Source organism: Otolemur garnettii, unplaced genomic scaffold, assembly GCF_000181295.1.
Source record: "Otolemur garnettii isolate 467f Iridium unplaced genomic scaffold, OtoGar3 scaffold00013, whole genome shotgun sequence".
NCBI classification, from domain to species: Eukaryota; Metazoa; Chordata; class Mammalia; order Primates; family Galagidae; genus Otolemur; species Otolemur garnettii.
The window spans coordinates 27,841,672-27,863,490 of NW_003852408.1; the positions used below are offsets into that span (position 1 = coordinate 27,841,672).

At 38.9% G+C, this 21,819-nt stretch overlaps 1 protein-coding gene and 1 pseudogene across 9 annotated transcripts in view; both read right to left on the bottom strand.

The window, feature by feature from the left end:
• Positions 1–21,819, bottom strand: part of NBEAL1 (neurobeachin like 1) — a 223,551-nt gene that overhangs the window by 34,760 nt on the left and 166,972 nt on the right. For 7 of the 9 annotated variants that reach the window (XM_012802289.2, XM_023510403.1, XM_023510402.1 and 4 more), the window contains 6 exons: positions 18,900–19,040; positions 18,234–18,364; positions 10,204–10,313; positions 5,288–5,405; positions 3,295–3,392; positions 1,029–1,145 (listed from right to left, as the gene is read on the bottom strand). In XM_012802289.2, coding sequence (XP_012657743.2) covers positions 1,029–1,145; positions 3,295–3,392; positions 5,288–5,405; positions 10,204–10,313; positions 18,234–18,364; positions 18,900–19,040 — 715 coding nt within the window. Of the gene's footprint in view, positions 1–1,028; positions 1,146–3,294; positions 3,393–5,287; positions 5,406–10,203; positions 10,314–18,233; positions 18,365–18,899; positions 19,041–21,819 lie in introns of those variants that run through there. The other 2 variants (XM_023510405.1, XM_023510406.1) reach the window with 2 other exon arrangements.
• Positions 10,591–12,352, bottom strand: LOC105886538 (annotated as a pseudogene).

Consider the following 21,819-nt stretch of genomic DNA (forward strand, 5'->3'; position numbering starts at 1 on the left):
CTGGATTCGAACCCGCCACCTTAGGTGTATGTGGCTGGTGCCTTAGCCACTTGAGCCACAGGCGCCGAGCCAGTGGGTCCTATTTTAAAATGAACAGAAATTATAGCTTAGAGCTACTAAAATATCATCTCCATCTACATATCATCTCAATTATCATAAAAAGCATTTTATTTATTTATTTTGAGACAGAGACTCACTTTGTTGCCCTGGATAGACTGCCATGGCATCATAGCTCACAGTAACCTCAAATTGTTGGGCTCAAGTGATCCTCTTGCCTCAGCCTCCTGAGTAGCTAAGACTACAGGCCCTCCATCAATACCTGGCTAGTTTTAGAGACAGGGTCTCACTCTTGCTCAGGCTGGTTTCAACTCCTGAGCTCCAGCAATCCATCCATTTTGCCCTCCCCGACTGCTAGGATTACAGGCGTGAGCTACCATGCCCAGCCTACAAAAAGCATTTTAAAGCAAATTATTAGCCTGGGCACAGTGGTTTACACTTGTAATCCTGGCATCTAGGGAGGCTGAGGTGGGAGGATCTCTTGAGCTTGGGAATTCCAGGCCAGCCTGAGAAAGAGTGAGACCCCATCTCTACTAAAATGCAGAAAAAATTAGCCAGATGTTGTGGCAAATGCCTGCAGTCTCAGCTACTTGCAGGGCTGGTGAAGAAGGATTGATTGAACCCAGGAGTTTGAGGTTGCTGTGAGCTAGACTGATGCCAGGGCACTCTAGCCTGGGACAACAGAGTGAGACTCTGTTTCCACACAAAAAAAGGCAAATTATCTTCCTTGTCAGGAAAATGCAAACTAGAAGAAAGCAAGTCAAGGGAAATAGTTCAGACTACCACTTAGCAGCAAACAAAAGCTTTCTTTCAATAAAATTGTTTTAAAATCCAAGAACAATGATCATAGTATAATTTACTATTTTAGATTAAATATTATAATGTTTCACTTCCATTAAAGAATAAAAAGAACTTTAAGATGTATAGAATTCACAGAGAAAATTCTTTGATATTACCAAGCTTGATATTACCTCTATAAAAAATGACTTGAGTTCAGGGAGATGTTGAAATAGGTTTAGGGTTGAAGCATCTGTTTTGGTCTGCTTCTGCACTGCTTCCTCTGCTGATAATCTAGGAGGGTGTGGTTCCTTCAAAATAATTTTAAGAAAAAATGATTCCACATTTATAGTAAAATATTTCTCACTGTATTCCTTCATACGCATGGGGCTCTGGCTATAATGAATTATATACTGTGCACTGTTGACAACTCCAGGCCTAGGCTCACAGTATCCTCTCAGCAGTTATTGCCTTCTACATTTCTATGGAAATCCCATTTCTACCTTAATGTTTTTTCATAGTGATATTGCTCCTAAATTTCTAACTCAGAATTATTTTGTTTTATTATTTTCCTTGGCAAATAATTTATATTTTATTTAGTATTCATTTATTTCTATACTGGATTACATATTGTTGCTTATGGTATGTCCTTCCCAACTTGGCTATAGATATTTTAAAGCAAGAGATAAATCTTATTCATTTCTGGATATGAGAACAAAATCTTACATAACTTTCATGTCAAAGACCCAAACAGTATCACCTATATTGATAAGAAGAAATGACAAGTAAAATTAACATTCCAAGGCACAATTAAAATGAAAAGTATAACTATCTGAAGGGAATTCTTTCATCTCTACCACAAAATATTAGATTACAGGTAACAATTCCGACAGCTTTGTAAGCACTAAAATATTTAGCAATTAATAAGTATTGTTCACTTTATTTTAAATCAGAGGCTGATTTTTGAGTAATTTCTGTGGTAATAAAAACAAATTGGCAGTATTCTTATGAAATAAAAAGAAAGGTAAAGCTGGTGCAAAAATATTACAGAATCTATATCAGAGTCCTATGAAGAGTTCTGCTTTATTCTGTTACTTTGCCTTCTGCCTTTACCACCAAGGTAAGAGATAGAGCAACAATTTTATATATGACTATTCTTTAAAAACCAATATTGGAAGTTACAAGTAAACTGTTGCTAAGGAAGAGTAACAATTATAAAGCTTAGCCTGATAACTGTCCTGACAGAGTACATCTGGAACCTAGAGCTTAGATACACTTTTGCTGTAATAGCTTTGTTTCAATTCAACAAATATTTACAGTACATATACTATATGCAAGAAAGATACAAAGATGATTAAGAGAAGGGTGCTGCCTTTAACATATTTATAATTCAGTGAGGCAAATGGGTAAGTGTGCAACTAAGGCAGAGGTGTCATAATTAGGTCCTAAGTAAAGGCTCATAAGAACAGACAAGATCTACTTTAAAAGGGGATGTATATCTATTAATTCAGAGGAAATGTGGTATGGTAGATAAATCGTACCCTAGTTACTGTCTAGTTGTGTAAACATAGAAAAATAATTTATTTTCTCTAAGGCACCGTAGGCTAGGTATTACTTTCTAAAAGGCCTGGATTCATCATCTAAAAAATGAAGGTAACTGGATATTTACCATAAGAATTAGGTAAAGCTCCTAACAGTGATTATGTAAGAAAGTACCTTTAATAAATGGTAAATTATTATGCATTCCATATCTCTAAATTAATATACAAACAAAGATCAAGACATATTTGAAAACTAATGTTAGATTAACTTCTGGGAATCCAAACCTGTGTACAATCAGGAAGAAAATAATTTAACTTTAGATAATGGCACAGGGAAAGAAATATATGGTAATATTTAATAATTTTATTATACAATTTCATATATCCTTTAATTTGATTCTTAAGAATGGATTTGGGCTCTAAATGGTAATATCCTTCTGTAGCAAATGTGAACTACTAGAATTTTTACATGTTAAACAAATCCCAATATAAGGACAGTTTTAATCGTACATTCCATTACAGTGGTTCTCAACCTTCCTAATGCAATGGACCTTAATACAGTTCCTGTGGGTCATGACCCACAGGTTGAGAACCACTGTTCTACTGGGACTCAGCTTTTCCTCTCAGAAATAATATAAGGTAATTGGCTTTTTGAGTAAATAGAAATGCTTCTTCAAGTTAGAGCACTTAAATATACATGTGTGGGTCTTGACTGCAGTATTTTGCTATTTCAAAATAGAAACAATCATTTAAATCTATTTATCTTTAAGTGAAAATACAATTTTTTCCAAATTCTAGTGATTATTCTGAAATAAAGAATATATTTTAATAAATCATTTAAATCCTTAAAAACATAGATAGTACTATTCCTCAGCAATTCAGTTTTAAATTTAAGTTGTCAATAATTACTATAATTTACCTTTAATAGTTGACAAGGTGTTTGCCCAAAATTATTAATCATCCCTTCTAAGGCTTTTCTTTCCTTTTCATCTGTTAAGGCATCTAGATCCACAGCTCCTAAAATCAGAAGTAGTCAAGTTATGATAGAATGAAAACAAATCAGCAAGCCACATCACTGATAAGTCTATATGACTAATTACCATATTTTAAACAAAATATTATTCCATTCTTCAATTTATAACATTCTAATGAGGTAATTTAAAAAATCAGTAAATCTTCAAACATTAAACTTGTATAAAAATAAATTCCAACCACTACTTAAAAATATTTTAAACACTTAAAAATTAACTGGTACTCTATAAAAACTTCTCTTGGAAAAACAGAAACTATACTTGTACCGCTAACTGTTTTCTTCATGATAGTCAAGCTCAAACAAGAGTAATAATCACACAAAAATACTGCTTAAAGTTATCGTTTAAGACAAAGTTTGGCAAAGTGATATTCTGGCTGACTGTGCTCTGCCACACCTAATATAGATTGTTGTGTGTCTAGTGATTGGTTAAACTAGGTAAGGGCAAGCTCCTCTCCTTGAATGGATATGGCATGGCAAAAATATACTTGTTTTTACCAAAAGTCTCTGACTGTATTCAAATTCACACAACTCTACAAGTCATAATCTTTATTTTCATTTTTATTTTTATTTTTTATTTTTTATTTTTTTTTGAGACAAGAGCCTCAAGCTGTTCCCCTGGGTAGAGTGCTATGGCTTCACTGCTCACAGCAACCTCCAACTCCTGGGCTCAAGCGAGTCTCCTGCCTCTGCCTCCCAAGTAGCTGGGACCACAGGCGCCTGCCACAACGCCCGGCTATTTTTTTTTTTTTGGTTGCAGCCATTATTGTTGTTTGGCGGGTCTGGGCTGGATTCGAACCCGCCACCTTAGGTGTATGTGGCTGGCACCTTAGCCGCTTGAGCCACAGGCGCCGAGCCAAGTCAATGATTTTTTTTAGGAAAAAAGCATGGGCTGGGTGAGGTGGCTCACACCTGTAATCCTAGCACACTGAGAGGCTGAGGTGGGTGGGTAGCTTGAGCTCATGAGTTCAAGACCAGCCTAAGCAAAAGTGAGACCCCCATCTATACTAAAAATAGAAAAACTGAGGCAAGAGGATCACTTGAGTCTAAGAGTTGGAGGTTGCTGTGAGCTATGATACCACACCACTCTACCCAGGATGACACCTTGAGACTGTCTCAAAAAAAAAAAAAAAATTAGAAAAGAACTATTTTTTATCCCTTGAAAGCCATCAGAAAATATTCTTGATCCTGAGCTAAATGATGTCACCTTATTTATCATTTGAAATATTTGTTATCTGTAACTCTAAAGGCCTCCTTTCGAAAATCTGCTAACAATTTAATATTAAATATTTAATGTAAGACCTGAATGAACAGGACACATATGCCAGATATCAAAACCTCTATGACAATAATAATCGACATTTATAATTAGACTTACATATATATACTTGCATATTTTCAATAAAGTATTAGTAAAAATGTGGCTGTCTCTGAATTTTTCAAATAGAAAGCTGTTGATTTTGTTGTTGTTATTGAGACAAGGTCTTACTCTGTCACCCAAGCTGGAACCTAGTGGTGGAAGCACAATTCAATGGCTTGACTACAGTTCACTGGCTCAATCACAACGTGCTGGCTCAAGTGATCTTAGTGTCTCTGTCTACAGGTAGGTGATACCATTCTCAGCTAATTATTCTATTTTTTGTAGAGACAAGGTCTTGCTATGTTGCCCAGATTGGCCTTCAGCTCCTAAGCTCAAGTGATCCTCCTTGTCTTGGCCTCCCAAAGTGCTCAGATTACAGGGTGAAAAGCTGTACCCAACCAAAAAGCTGTTTTTAAAATGCAGTCTTTCTCCTATCAAATAGGCCCAAAATAACATGTAAACATATGTTAAACAATAGTTTCTATCAAAATAAAGCAAGATAAAAAATATATAGGCTTATACCTTCATAACTACAATAATAGAAAACATTTAGTGCCTCCACTGCAGCTGGTCCCCTCTGTTTATAGCCAAAAATCAGATCTATCCATTCATGAAGATGAGCAGAAACATATTCAGACTCCTAGAAAAAGAACAAATTTATAATTAATATAGAGATACCTTCTAACTACAATGTAAATTCAGTTCTTTTTAAAATAGTAAGAGCAGGCTCAGCATCTGTAGATTAGTGGTTAGAGTGCCGGCCACATACAACAGGGCTGGTGGGTTCAAACCTAGCCTGGGCCTGTTAAAACAAACAACAAATTGTCAGGTGTTGTGGTGGACACCTGTAGTCCCAGCTACTAGGGAGGCTGTGGCAAGAGAATCGCTTGAGCCCAAGAGTTTGAGATTGCTGTGAGCTATGACAGGACAGCACTTTACAGAGGGTAACAATGTAAGACTTTGTCTCAAAAAATAAAATAAAATAGAGCAAATGAAACATTTCCACACATCTAGCAGTAAATAAAATTCTTTCAAAATCATGTTGACATTTAATCAATATCTACTACATATATTGACTATTCATAGCAACTGTTACGTAAATACATTTATTAGTATCAACATGCAACTAACAGGTGAAGAGAATACAAATACATTAATCATGGCCCAAATATCAGCAGCAAAAGAGTTAAGACAGCTGCAGAAAGCATCTTTGCAGTAAAATTTCCACTAAAATAGTTGTCTAGAAATTCAATCGAAGAGAAAAAGAAAAGAAAAGTTAAAAGAAATTCAATTCATGGGAATAATGAAACCACCCTGGGGTGGAGAAAATGGCTGCAAATCACACTCCACAAGGATGTCCACCTACCAAGAGGTAGGCTGCGTGGCAGGCAGACATCACCTAGAGCCTGGTAGTGATAACTTGAAAGACAGTGAGGAAACTGTTACTGGAAACAGGATAAAAAGGCACTCATGCTCTTTGCATGAAAGATAGAAAGGATTACTAGTGAAATTATGGATCTGGGTGTAAAGACTTCCAGACAGAAAATTATATTTATTTATTTATTTATTTATTTTTGAGCAGAGGCTCAAGCTGTTACCCTGGGTAGAGTGACATGGCATCATAGCTCAAAGCAACTTCCAACTTGGGCTCAAGTGATCCTCTTGCCTCAGTTTTTTCTACTTTTAGTAGAGACGGGGGTCTTGCTTTTGCTCAGGCTGATCCTGAACTCGTGGGCTCAAGCTATCTACCCACTTCAGCTTCCCAGAGTGCCAGGATCACAAGTGTGAGCCACCACACCTGGCCAGACAGAACATTTTAAAGTGCCAATTGGCTTCCTTTAGTGGTCTATGATAAAGTATAAGAATAATAATCACATCTAAGAATTCAAAGGGAATTTTTCCATAGTAGCTGCCCATGTGGCCCAAAGTACAGAAGGGACTGTTTTGTAAAGTAATGTAGAATAGCTTTTGTACAAGAGCGGTGATACATAAGAAACATATCAACTTTTAAATGGAATTATAATAGTTTACACTAAAAGAGACAGAAAACGAAACTGAAGAGAGACCCTTAGTTTTCAACTTACTATGGTTAGGAAAAAGGCTGACAAACAAACTCATGTTAAAGAAAAAAAAAAAAAAGATCTATGGCTGGGCTTGGTGACTCATGCTATAATCCTAACACTCTGGGAGGCTAAGGAGGGTGGGCTGCTTGAACTCACAAGTTGTAGACCAGCCTGAGCAAGAGTGAGACCTGGTCTCTAAAAATAGTTGAGGCGTTTTAACTGTTTAATCACTGCCAAGTGGCAGTGATGAAATGACAGTTGAGAGCACTACTTAAGATAGTGTGGAAGGGCTTTTGGGAGGCCAAGGCAGGTGGACTGGTTGAGCTCATGAGTTTGAAGACCAGCTTGAGTAAAAGTGAGACCCCCATCTCTACTAAAACTAGAAAAACTAAGGCAAGAGGATCGCTTGAGCCCAAGAGTTAGAGGTTGCTGTGACCTAGGATGCCATGGCACTCTATGCAAGGCAACAGCTTAAGATTCTGTCTCAAAAAGAAAAAAATGAAAGAAAAAAATTAGAGAAACTAGCCAGATGTGGTAGCCATGCTTGGAGTCCCAGTTACTTGGGAGACTGAGGCAAGAGGATGGCTTGAGCCCAGGAGTTTGAGGTTGCTGTGAGCTATATACAGACATGCTACTCGTAGCCTGGGTGCAACAGAGTGAGACTCTGTCTCAAAAAAAAAAAAAAGATAGTGTGGAAGTTTTCACTTTTTTACTTTTTGGGATCCCTGAACTGTAACATAAGAAGTTCGGCTACACAGCAGGAGAGACCACAAGGAAAGAAGATATCCTGAGGCTATATGGAGAGGGAGACAAGTCCAGCAACCTACTATCTCAATGCAGCCTTCCGATGACTTCAGCCGCCAAATGATGGCACCTGCATGAGAACCTGAAGCACAACTAGCCTACCTGAGATCAGTCAACCCATAGAATTGGGTTGAGATGATTGAGAGATGATAAAATAGCTGTATTTTTAAGCCACTGAACTTTAGTTATAGCAATGCATAACTAAAATGGAGTTACATATGTCAAAGCCTAACAAAATGGATTGAAGAAGCCATAAAGGAGAGGTTCTCATACACACATGCCTACATTAAAAACTATTGCAATAACTGTGAAAACGACAACCTTGCACTAGAACCATTTCAACTGTACACCAAGAATACTTCTATGAGGACATCTGCCCAGCAACTGTCTGTTCAACCTTGGACTGGTGCTACTTTTGCTATTAATCCTTGTGACTGAGGATAACTATTTCAAAACAATTTATATAACCTTTCTCATTTTTTTTTTTTTTTGAGACAGAGCCTCAAGCTATCCCCCTGGGTAGAGTGCGGTGGCATCACAGCTCACAGCAACCTCCAACTCCTGGGCTCAAGGGAGTCTCCTGCCTCAGCCTCCCAAGTAGCTGGGACCACAGGCACCCGCCAATTTTTTGGTTGTAGCCATCTTGTTGTTTTTGGCAGGCCCAGGCTGGATTCGAACCCGCCATCTTAGGTGTATATGGCTGGCGCCTTAACCACCTGAGCCACAGGCGCCAACCCACCTTCCTCATTTTATCTTTAAAGCCCTTGCCTTCCTTTTCCTCCCTGGGTATATCTTTCCTATCACCCCCCATAATTTGCTAGGGCATGTGTATTACCAGATTGCAATTCATCATTCATTTTTGAATAAGCATTTTTTGTTGTTGTTTGTTTTTATTGGTTTTTTGTTTGTTTTTAAGAAACAAGATCTTGCTATGTTGCCCTCAAACTGTTAGGCTCAAGGGATTCTCCTGGCACAGCCTCTTGAGTAGCTGAGACAATAGGCATGTCTCACTACACCTAGCTAAACTCACTTTTTGGTGATGTCACTCTCCTCTTATTTAGTATTTTAGGATGACAGGATGTATGTCTTCCTAAAATCTTGGACTCCTATTTTAGGTTATAGACAGTATAGTAGAAAATAACCTGAAAAATTCAGACTAGTTAATAAGTAGCAGACTATTTTTCAAAGTTACTTTATTTTTTTCTCCCATTCCTTATTCATGTCTAGGTTTAATGCTTACAAATATTATAATCTAATTCTGAATTTTGTAAATTTGACAATTATATACTAATGAGAAGGAATATTTCCAAGTATTGACCCAGTTGGTATCAGAGTCTACCAACATTTCAACTTAGATAGAGAACTAAGTGGACTATCATGGGGAAAACATGGAGCCATCACCATCTACAAGGTAGTGACACAATATCAGTGTTAAACTAACCCTCATTAGTCTTTCAATTCTAAATTAGAAATTTAACTAAAAACTAATAAGCTTGTAAAGTGGCATCTAAGATTCACTTGCCTTATTTTTTTCTTTTAGACACATGATTTTACTGTGTTGTCCAGACAATAGTACAGTGGCATGATCATAGCTCACTGCAGCTTCTCACTCCTGGGCTCACATGATCCTCCTGACTCAGTTCCTAAGTAGTGGGATGACAGCTTAGTCACCATACCCAGATAATTTTAAGGATTTTTTTGTAGAGACAGAGTCATGGATGCTTAGGCTAGTTTTCAACTCCTGTCCTCAACTGATCCTCCTGACTTGGCCTCCTAAAGTGTTAGCATTATAGGCTTGACAAATTGTGCCTGCCTTGCCTAGGCTTTCTTATTAGAAGCTTAGTGAGGCTTGGTGCCTGTAGCTCAGTTGCTAGGGCACCAACCACATACACTGGTGCTAGCGGGTTTGAACCTGGCTCAGGCCTGCCAAACAATAATGACAACTATAACAACAACAAAAAAAAAAAATAGCTGGGCATTGTGGCAGGCACCTGTAGTTATAGCTACTTTGGAGACTGAGGCAAGAGAAGTACTTAAGCCTAAGAGTTGGAGGTTGCTGTGAGCTGTGATGCCACAGCACTCTACTGAGGGTGACATAGTAAAACTCTGTCTCAAAAAAAAAAAGTTTAGTGAAATTCTTTAGGGAAAATAAAAATGTACTCATCTGTGTTAGATTTGAAACAAATGTGAAAACTACATAACATCAACCTGTACCAGTTTAATGACTAGATAGTTATACCTCCAACAGGCAGACATCTCACAGAACTAAAATATTTAATATTTTGTACACATTCATGGGACTGTACTATATTGCAATAGAAGATTCACATCCTCAAAATAAATTACTATATTGGATTTTCTAAAAACAGCATATTGATCAGCAGTTCTCAGCCTGTGGGTCCTGACCCACAGGAACTTTATTAAAGGGCCGCGGCATTAGGAAGGTTGAGAACCACTGATATAGATAAATCGATGAAAAAGTAACAAGCAAAAACAATTAACAGTCATATAGACTTTATCCCACCGTCTGGAAAACATTTCTTTATATTATTAATCTGTCTAATTACTTACCAGAGCTTTCCTATGTTTATGGATGAAGTCTTCAGCTGATTTAGCCCACTTGGGGAGAATGACATCATTTACTAGTTCTTTGGAAACTTGTAGATGACCCAAGTTAAATTCTAAGACATATAAAAAGAAAATGTATCAAGTCATCAAGTCGTTTTAGATTTCAATAAATGAAGTAAAAGAAATACAAATAAGGGTACACTCCTAAGCAAAACAGATGCCCTTTTTCCTTCTTTAATTTTCATCTACTGGAGCACATTCTCTAGTTAATTAAAAAACCTAAATAAAAGTAAAATAGATTTATTTATTTAATTATATTTATTTATTTATTTAATTAAACAGATTTATACTTTATTTCATCTGTCAAATGTTGGAGAACAGTCAAAACACTCCAAAGCCCTTCTGGGCTCCACATCATCGTTTAAGTTTCTTCCTCTTCTTCTTCTCCCTCCTCCTCCTCATCTTCATCAGAGCTAAAGGTACCATCAGGCAGGCTATAGACACAGATGACCTGCTTGTTGTGTTGGGGTCCTTGAGGATGAGGTATTTGCCTTCCTCCAGCTTCATGCAGATGTCAATGATACAGCGCAGAATGCCCCAGGCACTCTCCACACTTAGGTTGATCTGGCTGGCAAACTCATTGGCCTTGAACTACGGGGTGCCCAGGATGACATGGCGTGAAGTCTTTCACGTGGTATTGAGACACATAACCGAGCTTGAGGTACTTAGATCCAGCCTGCAAAGCACAGCAGGTCATCTAGACAGCTTATAGCTGTTCTTTAGTTCAGTGGCAATGATGGCTCCTCGCTGAGAGTCCAGCTTCTGATGCCAGTCAACACTGTTTCAGTGCCTGGAATCTCACTCATTAAGTGTCTTGATGTTGATGAAGGACACCTCCCCATTGGCTCTAGTCATGACACCATCATGCTTACAACGAACAATAAGGTCAATATCATCCCCAAGCTTCCACCCGCAATACCGGTATGCAACAGATGCAATCTCATTCTTATCCATGTCATCTTCCACAAATGGGTTTGGGCTGGGAAAATTGTATCTTTTCTTCCCATTCTCAGGCACTGCTGGGAGAAACTGTGGTCAATGTAGGTTGCTTCCATGGCCAGATTGTGGGGTGAATTGAAGGAATTACCTGCATCTTGAGGGGGCTCATTGGCTGTCTCACTCACTATTAAGGAGGTCAAAGTCTGAGTTGCCCTCTTATCAAATAAGAGCTTGGACCCAACTCTCTGGATGACAATATCCCAGGAGTACACTGAGCGGGTACAGCTGATTAGAGTGGCCAGGATGGCATTGGGGGCAAACACATTCCCTTGAGTTTTTGCCAGCTTCCGGATGACAGGGTCATGTGTAGTGGTGCCAGTGTGGAAGATGCATTTGATGCTCCACAGCGGCTTCCAGCTCCTCCTGGTGATGAGGTCAAAAGCTTTATTGTAGTATTCTAGGGCTCCACAACACTCGATGTCCTGTGACTCTGACACTTACAGATAACACATCTTCATCAACTGAGGAAAATCCATTTCTTCTTTCACTTCCCAGTCACTATGAACTTCAACTGAAGAGTCTTGAGGTTTCTGTGATTTTTGATCCCATTTTTGCCTAACCCTGAATTGCTTCTGGAATTTTTTCTGTAGTCATATGTGTTCTCTCTTCTTCTGCTTAGTGCTCTTAGGCAGGGCTTGCAAGTTGAACTGCAACATGTTCCGCTGATCTATGTCTCTGTGAAGGGTCCGCTGTGCAAATCTCATCCGATTATGCTGGTAGGCAGTCTTCTGTGTTTGTGCAGAATCCACCAGTTGAAAGCTAGTTTCATCCTCCTCATGGAAATAAGCATATTGACTTCCACCACCAAATTGAGAGGAGTACTTATTTGTGTACCTTTTATCTTGGGATATGGTTCCTGTCCAGTCTCCAACTTTCCTAACGGATCTCCTTTGCTGAATGGCTGGTAGGGCATATCCCGAAACTGCTCAGGAACGGCACAGGGACCCCAGCCTGAGGGATTGTCCTGGATCACAAGTGTCATGACTTTTGCCATCTTCCAAAACCTGTAACAGCCTTAACCGGCCGGGATAGCAAAAGATGTTCTGAGCCAGAGGCCACATTACCAGATGCACGCCATAAGCCGGGACAGGAGAGAACAAACGCACACAGTAGGTGGCGCCATAAACACGCCCTTATTTTTATTTATTTTTTGAGTGTCTTGCTTTGTCACCCTTGGTTGAGTGCCATGGCATCATAGCTCATAGCAACCTCAAACTCTTGGGCTCAAGTGGTCCTCTTGCCTCAGCCTCCTGAGTAGCTGGGACAATAGGCACCCGCAACAATGCCTGGCTATTTATAGAGGCCAGGTCTTGCTCTTGCTAAAGCTGGTCTTGAACTCCTGAGCTCAAGCAATCTACCTGTCTTGCCTGTTATGATTACAGGCATGAGACTCCACCCCTGGCCAGTAAAATGGTTTTAAATTAGCTATTATAAGGTGAATCAGAATAATAATAATTTTGTTAAGAAAAATAGGAGGAACTATAGCTACAAGCCTCACCTTACTGATCAAAATGCAATTATTTTCTTCTTAAAAATAATGTAGCCCCTCTAATGGTTAATTTACAAAATATACCTCTTTAGAACTTTTTGGCATACCTTATACCTAAAGTCACTAACTGGAAAAGTTGTATTTGTCTTATAAAAGAATATTTACATATCACTATTCTATTCTTTTTTTTTTTTTTTGAGACAGAGTATTACTTGGTCACCCTTGGTAGAGTGCTGTAGCATCATAGCTCACAGCAACGTCAAACTCTTGGGCTCAGGCAATCCTCTTGCTTCAGCCTCTCAAGTAGTTGGGACTACAGGTGCCTACCACAATGCTGGGCTAGTTTTTTTTTTTTTAGAAACAGGTTCTTGCTATAGGCTGGTCTCAAACTCCTAAGTTCAAGCAATCTACCAGCCTCAGCCTCCCAGAGTGCTAGGATTACGGGCATGAGTCACCTCACCCGGCTCACTATTCTAAATAGATACTTGCATAATAAAATTTGCTCGTATAGTCAGAACATAGTATTTTTAAAAACTATCCCCCCAAATGAGGTTTTTTTGGTTTACACAATATGGCATGGGAGGTGGGGGTGTAGAGGGGAGGAATGTTAATACAAAAGACCTTCAAAAAAGAAGGGCTTAAAATACCAGGTTTAAAATACCGGTGTGTTGCCTTAAAATATCAGTGTGACCCAAGTTGGAGAGAAGTCTAAATGTCACAGAATGACAGTACACACAGGGTCTTTCACTTTATTTTAACCCAATCACTGTGTAGTATCGTTTACTAACCACCTGATGGCCATTCCCCCCTTATTTGCTAGCAGAACCATTCTTTCTTCTTTTTCTTTAAGACAAGCTCTTACTCTGTCGCCTAGGCTGGAATGTGCTGGTATGATTATAGCTCACTGTAACCTCAAACACCTGAGCTCAAGTGATGCTCCTTCCTCAGCCTCTACAAGTGGCGAGATTACAAGCGTGAACCATAACACTTGGCCCTTTATTTGAGTGTTCATCTCTGTCCTGAATTTCATGGCCATTCCAAGTGACCTATAGAGGTTAGCATATGATCCAGCAACAGAAAATGAGGCAAGGTTACGAAAAATAGTTTCTCACATTAGTAAAGGATACAGTGGACTAACAGTTCTACTTCTTCCTAAAATAATGTTGCATCTTCTTATGTAGCCTAAAATTACTTTAGTGATTTGTAACTACGAGAGGAACTAGCCAAAACCAAAACACTCAGAATGGCAGAGTGAAAATACAGAAAAAAGTTGGCCTTGACGATGTTGAGCTATCTGAAATTAACATCTCGCAGGGTTTTTTTTTTTTTAATTAAGTCACATACACATAGATCATGAATGCATTTATACATATGTGGGGTACAATGTGTTGATTTTCTGCAGGGTTTTTATTATGGAAAATACTAAATTTCCTTGTTTGTTGTCCCAGTGGCTCATGCCTGTAATCTCAGCACTCTGGGAGGGTGAGCTGGGTGGAGCCTAAGCTCTCGAAAAGTCATCAAGGGTCTGATCAGTTAAGTATGGAGGGTGTTCCAATACAGTTATTTATCGGATAAAAACTCCCTCATAGACAGTGTTGTGTATGCTTCTGCATTGTTGTGATTCAAGAGCCATGAGTTACTGGCAAAAACTTCTGGTCATTTTCTCTCTTTCAGGTAGCCTTTTTAGCATTTACAAATAGCAAACTTGATTAACTGTCCACTTGGTACAGAATCATAATGAATAATCTCTATGATATCAAAAAAGGTTAGCAATATTATTTTGACTTTTAGTTATTTCTTTGTTTTGAAACAGAGTCTTACTTTCTTACTCTGTCTTGATTTGGACTGACAGAACTTTTTTTGGTCATGGAGAAATGGTTGACTTCCATTATACACTTTGATGTTTTGTTTCAGGGTCATACTGGTACACCTATATTTCTTTTCTTTTTCTTTTTTTTAGAGAGTTGCATTTTTTCACCCTCAGTAGGGTGCCATAGCATCACAGCTTACAGCAACCTCCAGCTCTTGGGCTTAGGCGATTCTCTTGCCTCAGCCTCCCAAGTAGCTGGGACTACAGGCGCCTGCCACAGCGTCCTGCTATTTTTTGTTGAGGTTGTCTTTATTGTTTAGCTGGCCGGGGCTGGTTTGAATCTACCAGCCTCAGTATATGTGGCTAGCATCGTAAACACTGTGCTATACGCGCTGAGCCTTCAAAAGTTTATTTTTAATGTTGCATTTCTTTTATAGAATACTCATGAAACCCAGACAGAAGGTTTTACACTTATCTTCCCATAAGTATTTTTCACTAGAGGTCCAGGATAATACTAATTCTTCCAGCTAAATTAGTGTATTCACAGTCCTAAAATAAATCCTTTCCTTTGATTGTTTGGGGTCTGACTAGTTGTAGTATAGATTGCTGGGGTTTGCCCTTTTGTATTTTTTTTTTTTTTTTTTGGAGACAAGAGTCTCACTTTGTGCCCTCGGTAGAGTGCCATGGTGTCACAGCTCACAGCAACCTCCAGTTCTTGGACTTAGGCGATTCTCTTGCCTCAGCCTCCCAAGTAGCTGGGACTACAGGTGCCTGCCACAATGCCTGGCTATTTTTTTGTTGCAGTTTGGCTGGGGACAGGTTCGAGCCTGCACCCTACCCACTGAGCCACAGGTGCCACCCACACCCATGTTTCATTACCGATGATAATATGGCCTAAAACATTGTCTTGCCTCTCCAAAATGTCTTGGCAAACTCACTCTCCTTTGCTTTTGTTCATCAGTGAGCTCCTTTGGGATCATTTTTTTAACATACATTTCTCACGCCAAGATTTTCAGTAAAGATTTTCCAAACTGTTTCTCTATTAATGTTTATTTGGTCTGCTATGCTTGGTCAGCTAACAATTTTGACACACAATTTAATAAATTTTTGCAATGTTTTTGTCAGTTCTGCTCATCAGTGACTGCCCTGACCTTTCTTCATTAGTGATGCTTTCTTTCCCCTCAGAAAAATTTTTAATCCATTTGTACACTGCCATTTCCTTCACGGCATTATTCCCATAAACTTAGACTAACATGTCCCTGGATTTTACTTCCACTCTTGGCAAGCTTAACAAAAAAATTATTGTTTGCTTGTTGCTCTAATTAAAGTTCCAACTTTCTCATGATGACACACAAAAACATTCAACAATAATAAATGTGGCTCAGCAAGACACTGCCACATGTCTACATGAACACAGCTGTGAGATACTGATATGCCAAGGTTATGAAGTCTTACTAAGCTGTTTGTACAGTGATGCCTATGTAAGTGCATGGTAGCAACTTCACAAACTTAAATGACAGACATCATACATGACCAAAGTAACATTAAGCCATAGATTCGATCTCCCCAACATGATAAAGAAATCTACTGTATAAGCGAAGGGTTAAACATTAGCATTACATGTTACACATTGAAAAATAAGTTACCAATGATACTTTAACACTGTACAATCTTCAGTAGCAAAAATCTTGCCAATTTCCTTGTATTTAAAAATAAATGTAAAATTACCTGAAAAAGTATTTGTACATCTTAAAATGTATTTAGTGCCATACTTCTCTATGAATTTTCAAATATTAAAGTAATTTATACCGTCATTCTTTTCTTTTGTTTTTTTTTTTGAGATAGAATCTCACTTTGTCGCCCTTGGAAGAGTGACATCATGTCACAGCTCATAGCAACCTCCAGCTCTTGGGCTTAGGTGATTCTCCTGCCTCAGACTCCCGAGTAGCTGGGACTGCAGGCGCTCTCCACAATGCCCAGCTATTTTTTTGTTGCAGTTTGGCTGGGGCTGAGTTTGAACCCGCCACCCATGGTCTATGGGTTCAGCACCCTAGTCATTGAGCCACAGGCACTGCCCGCCTGTCAGTATTTTAAATTTGCCTACTCTTATATGCTCTAAGTCAAGAGTCAGAATTTTTTTTCTATAAGGTCAAAGGATAAATATTTTTGGGTTTGTGATTGATAGGGTCTCTGTACTCAAATCTACTGTTACACTTTATTTTTTGAGACAGAGTCTCACTCTGTCACCCTCAGTAAAGTGCCCCCTGGGGTAGTTCACAGCAACCTCCAAGTCTTGGGCTCAAGCAATTCTCTTGCCTCAGCCTCCCAAGTACCTGGGACTACAGGTGCCTACCACAGCGGCTGGCTATTTTTAGAGATAGGGTCTTGCTCTTGCTCAGGCTGGTCTCAAACCCATGAGCTAGCTGAGGAAAACTGTTTTGGCCTCCCATAGTGCTAGGATTATAGGCACCACACCTGGCTACTGTTACACTTTGAAAGTAGCTATGACATACATAATGTTTACATGAATTGGATGGCTATGTTCCAATGAAACTTTCTTTTTTTTTGAGACGGTCTCTGTTTGTTGTACCAGAAAGAGTGCAATGGTGTCCTTATAGCTCACTTCAACTTCAAATTCCTGAGCTCAAGGGATCCTCCTGCCTTGGCCTCCCAAGTATCTGAGATAGATTACAGTTATGTGCCATCATGCTCAGCTAATCATTTGCATTTTTAGGAAAGAGGCTCTCACTCCTGCTTAGGCTGGTCTTGAACTCCTGACCTCAAGGGATCCTTCCACCTTGGCCTCCCAGAGTGCTAGGATTACAGGTGTGAGCCACCACACCTAGCCCAATAAAACTGTGTATTTTAAAATATGAGTTTGCTCCATTCGTGGGCTGATGGGCACTTGGGCTTCTTCCATGACTTAGCAATTATGAATTGGGCTGCAATAAACATTCGGGTACAAATATCTTTGTTATAATGTGATTTTTGGTCTTCTGGATATATACCTAGTAAAGGAATTGAAGGATCGAATGGCAGGTCTATTTTTAGTTCTCTAAGTGTTCTCCAAATATCTTTCCAAAAGGATTGTATTAGTTTGCATTCTCACCAGCAGTAGTATATGAAACTTACTAAATGTAGAATATAAATGTCTTAACATAATAACTAAGAAAATGCCATGAAAGCTATATTAACAAGTTTGATGAAAATATTTCAAATTGTATATAAAACCAGCACATTATACCCCGTGACTACATTAATGTACACAGTGATGATTTAATAAAAAGTAAAATAAAATAAAATATGAGTTTGTCCATGGATTTGATTCTGCTGATCCCTGGTCAAAACCCTCACTTTAGCTCATGAAACTCAAAAGATTTTTAAATTAAGTGGGGTATGTAGCTGAAATAGCATATGACCACTTATTTTTCTCTTATATACACAATAGTCTGATAAATTCTCTTACTAATTCAAATTTGATTCATTTATCTTACTTCCTCATAGCACTTCCCTGGAAGATAATATTAGTACTATCAGTTAGAACTTAGAAAGTAGTCTACAGACAGAATGAACTTAAATAATCTATAGGACATTATAAAAATGTCCCGAAAGACATTTTTTTAGGCTCCTCCATTGGCACTTGCTAAGTCAAATTTTGAATCTACTATTTCTTACCATTTTGATTTTCTAAAAACTCAGGGAAATAGAAGAATTCAGGAATAAGTTCTTTGACATCATATGGATTATCCATAAGGGCTTGCCAGGTAGCAGGGATGGAATGGAACTGTCTATCTGCACAGTCAAACCTGCATGTGTAAATTGAAAGAGAACAGTAAATATTAAATAAGAGCAACAACAAAGCATGAAACAAAAGTTTTAACTCCCTTGAGGATTCCTAATGATTAGAGCTGGTCTTTTTCTTTTCTTTTTTTGGGGGGGGAGACAGTCTCACTATGTTGCCCTTGGTAGAGTGCCGTGGTGACCCAGCTCACAGCAACCTCAAACTCTTGGGCCTAAGTGATTCTCTTGCCTCAGCCTCCCAAGTAGCTGGGACTACAGGCTCCCACCACAACATCCCAGCTCTTTTTTTTTTTTTTTTTAAGAGACGGGGTCTTCCTCTGGCTCAGGGTGATCTGGAACCTGGGAGCTCAGGCAATTTGCCTGTCTCAGCCTCCTAGAATGCTAGGATTACAGGCCACTATGCCCAGCTAGTTTGGCTATTTTTAATGGACTCAAAACCTAATAGAGGAGGATAAAAAAAGACAGTACACAACATGAAGCAAACACTTTTCCACACTAACACATACTCATAAGAAAACATTTTATTTACTTAAAACATACCTTCCACTCTGAAGCTGGATATGGAGGGTGGTAAATGGTTCTACACGAATGAGGTAGTGCATTACCCCTGCAGAATTTGAATAGTGAGTACCATAATGAAACTTATCAATAGTTCCCATAGGATCCTCAAAATTTTCGTATCTAAAAAAAAACAAAAATGAAAAACCCTAAGGTTTTATTTCATTTATTCTTTTGAGACAGACTCTCACTGCATTGCCCTAATTAGAGTCCCGTGGTGTCACAGTTCACAGCAACCTCAAACTCTTGAGCTCAAGTGATTCTCTTGCCTCAGCCGCCCAAATAGGTGGGACTACAGGAGTCTACCACAATGTCTGGCTATTTTTAGAGATGGGGTCTTGCTCTTTCTAAGGCTGGTCTCAAACTAATGAGTTCAAGTAATCCACCCATCTTGGCCTCCCAAAGTGCTGGGATTATAGGCGTGAGCCACCATGCCCAACCCCTAAGGTTTTATGATAGTAATATTACATAAAGGGGCACAAGTTTATATTGTATTGCTGAAACATTTTTTTTCTTTTTTTTAGAGACAGAGTTTCACTTTATTGCCCTTGGTAGAGTGCTATGGCAGCATCACACAGCTCACAGCAACCTCCAACTCCTGGGCTTAGGTGATTCTCTTGCCTCAGCCTTCCAAGTAGCTAGGATTATAGGTGCCCACCACAATGCCCGCCTATTTTTCTGTTGCAGTTTGGCCAGGGCCGGGTTTGAACTGACCACCCTGGGTATATGGAGCTGGCGCCCTACTCACTGAACCACAGGCACCATCCATATTGCTGAAACATTTTTAAAAAGTCAGTCCCTGATCCTATGTTTCATAATCAAACTATTTATTCACATTATCATACCATATTGACAAATGAAAAGTTTCATTCTGTAATAATTTTTCTCAGAACAATAAAATATCACTTATACTGGATTCTGAAAGTTTTGTATTATGCAATAATATTAATCATACATGTTCACTGTAGAAACATTAGAAAACAAAAAATATTAATTAAAACAGAAGAAACTTAAAATCAACTATAATCCTGGGCAGGACCTGTGGCTCAAAGGAATAGGGTGCTGGCCCCATATACCGGAGGTGGTGGGTTCAAACCCGGCCCCGACCAAAAACTAAAAAAAAAAAAAAAACCTGCAAAAAAAAAAAATCAACTATAATCCCATATCCTGGAGATAATTCACATTAGCTTTTTGGTAAGTATTTGTCTGTCCTAATATATGAACTTATATACAAACATTTTTTTCACATATAAGTACTATACATAAGGTATTGTTCCCAACTTATTTTTTCATTTATGAATTTCCTATTAACATCTTTCTAAGTGATTAGTCTATTTTTAACATGTATGTGATATTGAACTGTATGAATTCATCTCGATTTACTGTAATTTAGACACTTTGGATGGTTCCATTTTTCTAGTGGTGAAAGCAATGTGATCACCAGACATCTTCTTGTGGCCAAATAGAAAAAATACAGTTAACCAGTCAATTATTGTGGACATTACTAATGCCCTGAAATATAAAGATAAAAGAAAAAGGAGGTGGTGGATAGAACAATGGCCTAAGCAAGATTATTGGCAAAAGATTTCTAATGACTCTATAAACTATGACTGATAATCACATGTATAATTGGTCTGGATGGCTTTCTAATTTAGAAAAACATCTAATTAGTTTTTGGGGGTTTTGGGGGGGTTTTTTTGAGACAGAGTCTCACCATGTTGCCCTTGGTAGAGTACCAGGGTGTCACAGCTCACAGCAATCTCAAGCCCTTTGGCTTAAGCAAATCTCTTGCCTCAGTCTCCCAAGTAGCTGGGACTATAGGCACCTACAGCGATGCCTGGCTATTTTTTTTTGTTGTTGCAGTTGTCATTATTGTTTTTAGCAGGCCCAGGACAGGTTCCAACCCTTTCCAACACACTAGCCCTGGTGTATGTGGCTGGCTCCCTAGCCATTGAGCTACAGGTGCTAAGCGCTAAATTAGTTTTTATAAAATCTGAATAAGAAAAAAGAGTTTTATGGAGGCAATAACCACCTAATTTTAAAAACCAAAATAATAATTTATTCATCAAGCTGAGGCCAATTCCATTTTACATAGTTATTAGTAATGTTAAGGGAAATAGAAAAAGTTGTCAGTGGCTCAAGCAGCTAAGGCACCAGCCACATACACCTGAGCTGGCAGGTTCGAATCCAGCCTGAGCCTACCAAACAACAATGAGAGCTGCAACCAAAAAATGGCTGGGTGTTGTGGCAGCCCCCTGTAGTCCCAGCTACTTAGGAGGTGGAGGCAGGAGAATTGCTTGAGCCCAGGAGCTGGAGGTTGCTGTGAGTTGTGATGGCACAGTACTCTACCCAGGGCGACAGTTTGAGGCTCTGTCTCAAAAAAAAAGAAAGAAAATTGTCAGGTCAAAGTTATTTGTATTGACGCAAAAATATGCCATTAGGTGAGGTGCAGTTGCTCATAGTGTAATCCCAGAACTTTGGGAGGCTGACACAGGAGGATCCCTTGAGACTAAGAATCTGCGACTAGTCTGGGTAACATGGCATCTCTACAAAAAATAAAAAAATTAGGCAGGCATGGTGGCATGTGCCTGTAGTCCTACCTACTCTGAAGGCTGAGGTGTGCTTCTGAACCCCACCTTGGGCAACAGAGTAAGACCCTGTCTCTAAAAACAAACATGCCATTAAAATTTGAAAATAGCTTGCATGTGGTCTTTCTCTTTGATCTCTTTCATGAGAGGTCTCACTTTTAACTCTCTTTGAAGTACTCTAAGCTTTCTCTTTTTCCTTAAATAAAAATTCTCTGTTATACTGTGGCAGTCTGGCCGGGGCCAGGTTTTTGTTTGTTTTTTTTTTTTGAGACGGAGCCTCAAGCTATCCCCCTGGGTAGAGTGCCGTGGCATCA